This window comes from Microchirus variegatus, assembly GCF_963457635.1.
Source record: "Microchirus variegatus genome assembly, chromosome: 2".
Taxonomy (NCBI): Eukaryota; Metazoa; Chordata; class Actinopteri; order Pleuronectiformes; family Soleidae; genus Microchirus; species Microchirus variegatus.
This window is the reverse complement of record NC_139803.1, coordinates 40,670,824-40,678,901: the sequence shown is the minus strand read 5'-3', so window position 1 is coordinate 40,678,901 and position 8,078 is coordinate 40,670,824. Positions and strand designations below refer to the sequence as shown.

At 40.2% G+C, this 8,078-nt stretch overlaps 1 protein-coding gene across 1 annotated transcript; it reads left to right on the top strand.

Annotated features, from left to right (window-relative positions):
* Nucleotides 1–3,681: 3,681 nt before the first annotated feature.
* LOC310941988 (protein C-ets-1-like) lies at nt 3,682–7,392 on the top strand (the record flags this gene model as incomplete). Its single annotated transcript, XM_083907257.1, has 9 exons — nt 3,682–3,697; nt 4,153–4,281; nt 5,141–5,344; nt 6,191–6,262; nt 6,376–6,444; nt 6,544–6,555; nt 6,654–6,881; nt 6,979–7,097; nt 7,177–7,392. The coding sequence occupies 9 exons, from the start codon at nt 3,682–3,684 to the stop codon at nt 7,390–7,392; spliced, it is 1,065 nt and encodes a 354-aa protein (XP_083763383.1).
* Between the last annotated feature and the right edge of the window lie 686 nt (nt 7,393–8,078).

Here is an 8,078-nt window from a genome sequence, read left to right as displayed (position 1 = left end):
TCACACAAAATTCAAGACTTTTCCAAGACTTTCACACAAAATTTCAGACTTGTTCAAGACTAACAAAAATTCCAGACTTTCATGACCTTTATGCAAAATTTGTGCGAAAACCTTGTATCTTCAGCTTCAGCTTTCCCAAAACACTTGGAATTCAATAAATCTGGAGCAGAATCGGAAGTTTTTTTTTAACTCTTATTCTGCGTCACCGATTTTCCCTTTTTACTAATACTACGGTTTTCACACAACAGCGAGACACCTGTTACATTCCCCTTCTACTTCCTGACTCCTAAAGGTCCAGTAAAATGAGGTTAAAGCTGCTGTCGGCCATTTTGTTTTTCCTCCAGATCTCTTTTGGGCACCTGGGTGCGGTGCATTTATCCGCGGACAAACACTCCTTTTTGCCAATTTAATTAAAAACAACACTTTATAATGAAAATGCTAATTTACAACTTTTTAACCCCAGGCTTCTACTGCTACTAGCTTAAATGTTGTTCTCTCTATATATATATATATATAAAGATCTAATATATTAAAAAAGTCTAGATTGTACATTAGCATTTATTTAAAATAGATATAAACTATGCAAACTGCCTCGCTGTAATCTCTGTCGGAAAATTCGCCCCCTGCTGGAGGAATGTGGCGACGTTTTTGGTGACGTCTGTGTGGTTTTTAGTCGGAAAAAGGAAATATTTTTAGGGATTCCGGGCACTTTTTGGGATTAAGAAAAAAGGGATTATATTTTGGCGAAAACGTCGCAGCCTTTAATCGGAGGTTTGACCGTTGCTCCAGCAGCTAGCGCTCCAGTCGCGTTATTAAAGAGATATTTTAACGCAGGTTTAACTGACATTTTCCGCTGACGGCAGCTTAAATCTCAAAACAATCCAAACTCGTTTGTCTTCCGTGGAAGTGAGACGTGAACGACGACCTCAAAGCAGTTGCAGCTGTTCCCCTCGCGTTGACGTCACATTTGGGCTGTTCCGTTTAGTGTTTTTACGATGTTCGCTGAATGTATCCACGCGTGTGTTTTTACCCGTTAGCATGACCGTGTCTGTCTCACTCTGCTGTATCCTCCTCCTCCTCCTTCAACTTTAGACGATAACCAAACCTAGAAATGCCTAGAAATAACTGTAACAACAGACTTTATTTTTATTTAAAGATCTTTACGTCTGTGTGCGCCTGTGTGTGTGTGTGAGTGTGTTGAGTGGCGTAGCTGTGTGTGTGTTTACCACGTTATCTCCGAGTCTCTGACACTGTGATGATCGGCTTTATTGATGTACTGTATCGGCGTTAACTGTCCTGCTTTCAGCTGCTCTGTGCGACTGCGGTGCTGTGAAAACAAAACAAAAAAAAACTCACTGAAAACTAACACGTTAACACTTTCACTGTCACGTCGGTGTTTTTGTTTTTTTAGGTCAATAAATGATAAAGCTATAATATCGCCAGTGTCTCACTTTGTATAAATTTGTCACATTTTAGTTCATTATTTTAGTTTTTACTTTTAAAATCTAAACTCTCGATGTCACTTGAAGTATAAATGATCACAAAACAACTATAAATTATCAATATATTGATCGTAATCAATTTGCAATCCTTATTTTGAATTATTTATAAATATTTTTACTGTTATTCGTGGATTAATTATAACATTAAAGCACTTAAAATAAATAAAACATGCACATTATGTCACTTTTTTTTTTAATAAACCCTCCTGCAGTACCGTCATAGTCCACAAGAGGGCTAACCCTGCTCACACTGAAAATCACTGTCCTAAAAACAAAGTACAAAGTCTTTCCCCACATTTTTCCAACGGAGTCTCTGGATTCCCGTTATTTTTAAAAGGTCATTGAACGCATCACAGTGTTTCCGGTGTTATTTTGTCTTCAAAATCCCACAAAATGTGACGTTTTTCTAACAATTACAGCTCATTTATAACAAAAATTAGAAGAGTGGCACCAGGTCACCTGAGCTGGTCACCACCAGAGGGCGCCAAAGCACTGCTCTGGACCAGCTGAGTTCATTGTAGTGACTTTTTTTTCTTCTTTTTTTAAAGAATGTATTTTGTTTGTTTGTCAGCTGTTAACCTGTGTCAGTGTGGAGGCCATCTTGGATCCCTGACTCAGGACCGACCTTGATGACCTGGACTATGACTCAGACTTGGACTTTTTCATTGACGACTGGGACAGGACTTGGACTTGGATTTGGATCCAGAATCTTGCTTTTCATTGGTGACTCAGACCTGGACTCGGACTCAGATTCAGACTTGGATTCAGACTTGTATTTTTCGTGGGTGAGTCAGACTTGGACTTGGACTAGGACTCAGACTCGGATTCAGACTTGGATTCAGATTCAGACTTGGACTTTTCTTTGGTTTATGAGACATGACTTAGACTTGGATTTTGATCCAGAATCTCACTTTTCTTTGGTGACTCAGACTTGGACCTGGTCTCGGACTAAGATTCAGACATGGATTCAGACTTGGACTTTTCTTTGGTGATTCAGACTTGGACTTAGAGGTTTTCTTTGATGACTGGGACATGACTTGGATTTGGATCCATATTCTTGCTTTTCTTTGGTGAATCAGACTTGGACCTGGACTCGAACTCAGACTTGGATTCAGATTTGGATTCAGATTCAGACATAGATTCAAACTTGGATTCAGATTCAGACATAGATTCTGGGAAATGACTAGGTCTTGGATTTGGATCCAGAATCCCACTTTTCTTTGGTGACTCAGACTTGGACCTGGATTTGGATTCGGACTCAGATTCAGACTTGGATTGAGATTCAGACATGGATTCAAACTTGGACTTTTCTCGGACTTGGACTTGGACTCGGACTCGGACTTGGACTCGGATTCAGAATTGCATTCATACTTGCATTCAGACTTGGATTCAGACTTGGATTCAGACTTGGACTTTTCTTTGGTGATTCAGACTTGGACTTGGACTTTTCTTTGACGACTGGGACAGGACATGGACTTGGATTTGGATCCAGAATCTCACTTTTATTTGGTGACTTGGTCTTTATTCAGATTCAGACATGGATTCAGAAATGGATTCAGACATGGATTCAGAAATGGATTCAGAAATGGATTCAGACTTTTCTTTGGTGATTCAGACTTGGACCTGGACTCGGTCTTGGATTCAGATTCAGACATGGATTCAGAAATGGATTCAGAAATGGATTCAGACATGGATTCAGAAATGGATTCAGAAATGGATTCAGACTTTTCTTTGGTGAGTCAGACTTGGACTTGTTCTCAGACTCGGATTCAGACTTGTATTCAAACTTGGACTTGAACTGGGACTTTCCTTTGATGACCTGGACTTGTCTTTGGAGACCGGGACATGGACTTTCATCACACAGTGAGTCCGTCCATCATCCGTTAATCCAGATTATTCACCCTCACATTCACTCATTCATCATCCTCCTCTTCACTGTCTCTGGACTGAGGGAGACGACTCGGTGTGAAAAGCCGCTCACGTGTGAAAGAACCAGGATTTAAACCCTCAACCTTCCTGCTGTGAGTCACTGAACCATTACATACATAAAAAAAATCCCTTTTTGTCCCCGCCCACATCCACATGATTGACACCTGTCCGTCACACAGTGTCCCCTCCCTTATGTCATATTAAAGTCTCCTCCGCTGTTGTCCTTGTTGTTTCCTCCTCACACACTGGGATGGACCACGCGTACGGTAAGAGCTTTATCAACAACATGCTTTTCTCTGCATTTATACAAATGTATGCTTTAAATATACTATATATATATATATATATGTATATAATAACACGTTTATCTCTGGAAATTAGTAAAAAAAAAACTGTATATTTTTTTGGGTGGTGGCCCTTTAATATCAAGTTATAATTTATTACGTTTGTAGTTACAGATTAAAGCTGTATGTGCCCTATATATTACATAAGTATGATTTTATTTTGAAATTCTGTGAAATATTGTCACAAATGTATTGATTTATTGTGAGATTAAATCGCTTCATATCAGATTTTTTACAAAAGTTTGAGTACTTTTTTTGCTCAGGTGTGTAAATAGTTATAAAAAAACTATGATTTCTTTGTGTTAAAACTGAGTTTCCTGCACTTTAACGCTCATAGATGTTGACATTAAAGTCTAAATATGTGATTTGTGTCCCAGAGCTGGACACTCTGGACACTCTGGACGTCCCTCCTCTCACTCCCATGAGTAAGGAGGTTCTCAGTCAGGCTGTGAAGGCCAGTTTCTCTGGATTCACTCAGGAGAGAATCACACGCCATTTTCCACCAGGTAAAATCTGCACCAGATTAACTCATCGTTAACTCATCATTAACTCATTATTAACTAATTATTAACTCATTAACTTGTCATTGCCCCTGTACGAGCCGCATGTGAAAATCTGTTGGTAAACAAACAATAACTGAATAAAAGTCATAATTCTGAGGGGAAAAAAGGCTAGAATTCTGAGATTAAAGTAATATTTCTGAGAAAATAAAGTAATAATTCTGAGATTAAACTCATAATTCTGAGATTAAAGTCATAATTCTGAGATTAATGTCATAATTCTGAGAAATCAATCAATCATAATTTTGAGATTAAAGTCATAATTCTGAGATTAATGTCATAATTCTGAGAAATCAATAAATCATAATTTTGAGATTAAACTCATAATTCTGAGGAAAAAAAGTAATAATAACATAATTCTGATATATATTTAAGTCATAATTATGAAATTAAAGTTATAATTCTGACATGTCTCCTGAAAAAACTCACAAGATTAAAGTCATAATTTTGAGAAAAAAAGATAATTCTGAGAAAAAAAGTCATAATTCTGAGATTAAACTCATGATTCTGAGATTAAAGTCAGGACAGCAATACAATACTCCACTAATTAGTAATTAGCATTGCTACATGATTACCTGTTGTTACTTTGTGTCTCACTTCCTGTTTTATTTTTATAATAATTAAAGTTATTTGGGTTATTATTTAACGCGTCAACAACAGAAGATCGTTCCTTAATCCTGTGTGTGTGTGTGTGTATGTGTGTGTGTGTGTGTGTGTGTGTGTGTGTGTGTGTGTGTGTGTGTGTGTGTGTGTGTGTGTGTGTGTGTGTGTGTGTGTGTGTGTGTGTGTGTGTGTAAACGTGCAGATCCGACCCTGTGGTCTCACTGGGAGGTGAACCACTGGTTGGACTGGTGCCGGTCTGAGTTTGGACTCCAGGTCCTGGACTCAGACCTACGTGGTCTTCAGGGCAGTGAACTGTGTGATCTGGACAGAGACACTTTCCTCAGTCTGATGTCTGACTGTACGGCAGGAGAAATACTCTGGGAACATCTGGACACCATGAGGAGAGGTGAGGGAACGCTGACCTTTCAAAATAAAAGCCTCTACAACTACAATAGTCACTGATTAAGAATATAAAGTCAAAAAAATATAAAATAACATAGTAATACACATATAGTACAGTTTTTACTGAGTATTTAATTGATTACACAGTATTTGTACATGTTTAAATATTAGTTTATCACTTATCTTAACACTTAAATTATCTTAGTGCATCGTCTTGTCTTATCCTGGTTTATCTTATCTCATCTTCACTTATCCTGGTTTATCTTATCTCGTCTTATCCTGTCTTGACTTATCTCGTCTTGTATAATCCTGTCTTATCTTATCTCGTCTTGTATAATCCTGTCTTATCTTATCTCGTCTTGTATAATCCTGTCTTATCTTATCTCGTCTTGTCTTATCCTGGCTTATCTTATCTCATCTTATCCTGTCTTATCTTATCTCGTCTTATTTTATCCTGGCTTATCTTATCTCATCTTGTCTTATCCTGGTTTATCTTATCTCATCTTCACTTATCCTGGCTTATCTTATCTCGTCTTATCCTTTGTCTTATCTCGTCTTGTCTTATCCGGGCTTATCTTATCTCATCTTGTCTTATCCTGGCTTATCTTATCTTATCTTATCTTATCTTAACTCGTCTTATCCTGTCTTATCTTATCTCATCTTATCTCGTCTTGTCTTATCCTGGCTTATCTTATCTTATCTTATCCTGTCTTATCTGAACTCGTCTTATCCTGGCTTATCTTATCTCATCTTATCTCGTCTTGTCTTATCCTGGCTTATCTTATCTCGACTCGTCTTAACACAGAAACAACACAACGTGGTTCAAACACGTTTGCCTTTATTTCTGCAGAGAACGACTTTGATTGTCCTTCGTTACCAATGTGCACTGAACCGTCTTACTATCAACTTCAGGTCCACAAAGGTGTGTAAACAAAGGTGTCTTTTAATATATATATATATATATATATATATATGTATGTACATATATGTTAATTTACTGTGATGTCAAAGCCTTTGTTGTCTTTGTTCCCTCAGACGTTCACTCGGACAAAAACGGTTACCACCACGTTCAGTACGACGTCACAGAGACGACGCAGATCCACAGTCTGGACACTGTGACTCTGCAGCAGCATCAGCATCAGCATCAGCAGCATCATCATTACTATCTGAACAGAGCATCTCCATCTCTGTGTCACAACACAGGGGTGAACGGAGGTAAGAAAACGGACCATTGATGTCCATCAACCACAAGGTCCGTTGCGTCCGTGATTGGTTGAAGGTATTATAGAAACCGTCTTCTCCTGTGTGTGCAGAGACGGACTCAGAGGTGGACGTCGCGCACAGCGATGACTCCGACATTGTGGACGCTCTGTCGTGGACGGCCCCCCTCCTCCGGGACATGGACCCGGCCGCGGACGAGACCATGTCCGAGGGCGTCTTCGCTTTACCGCAGTCGCACCAGACCTTCAAAGACTACGTGGGCAACAAGACCGACGTGGGCGGAGCTGTGATCCCGGCAGCCGTCCTCGCTGGCTACACCGGTCAGTTCTGAAGCAAATGACCGATGATGATGATGATGAAGTTCATCCTCCCTCCTGCAGGTGGTGACGTTGAGTTTTTTTTTTTTTACGTTAACAGGAAGTGGTCCCATCCAGCTGTGGCAGTTCCTCCTGGAGCTGCTGACGGACCGCAGCTGTCAGTCGTGCATCAGCTGGACAGGAGACGGTTGGGAGTTCAAGCTCACGGACCCCGATGAGGTACGCGTTCGCTGAATGCAACTCGTTCACTTTCGGAAACGAACCAACGAATGAACGGAATTTCTCGCTGTGTCTGCAGGTGGCGCTGCTGTGGGGCCGCAGGAAGAACAAACCCAAGATGAACTACGAGAAGCTGAGCCGCGGCCTGCGCTACTACTACGACAAAAACATCATACGCAAGACGGCCGGCAAGCGCTACGTCTACCGCTTTGTCTGCAACCTGCAAGGCCTGCTGGGATACGAGCCCGGAGAGCTGCACGCCATGTTGGACGTCAGTCGTAAGAGTCACTCGTGACACGAATGCGAATACTGCGGGGTGTGACAAAGGAAAGAGACACTTTTTTCCCCCCCCTCACATTTGTGTGAGGATGCTAACGTTGTATGCTAACTGACAACAGATGACATGTAAACACTTTTCGCTTGCTGTCGCTGTCAATCAATAAAACTTTAAACAAAGTCAGTAAAGTCAAGTATTGTATTTCTACGCGAATTAGGAAATTAGACTATATGTAGTTGCCACTAGAGGGCGATTCCGCTGGTTGCAAAAAGAACTTTGGTAGAATAGAGCTTTATCAGAAAATTAGCTTTGTCACTTGATTTATAACGTCGGTAAACATTTTCCATCACTGGTTTCAAGTCTTCTGCGATAGATAATGGTGTCACAAAATATGTTCCTATTTGGAGTAAAATAGACAAAGTACGGCAAGCCAAGAAGTCCTCATGGAGACCAAAACCTGGACCTCATGTCTGAGGTGAACTGGTTATGTTCTGGGCTGAAATTCGATGTGTGGTTAAGGTCCAAACGAATGGAAATGAGTCCTAACAAGAATGTGTTTGGCTCCTCCCTTGGACACGCCCCCCCAGGATCTCAGAGCAGAGACTACAGCTGAATTTTACATGTTTTAAACATCTTTTTTTAAACAAGAAAGCAACTTATTTAATCGTTAAAATTCGGCAGCGTGGTTAGGGACGCGTTTTCCC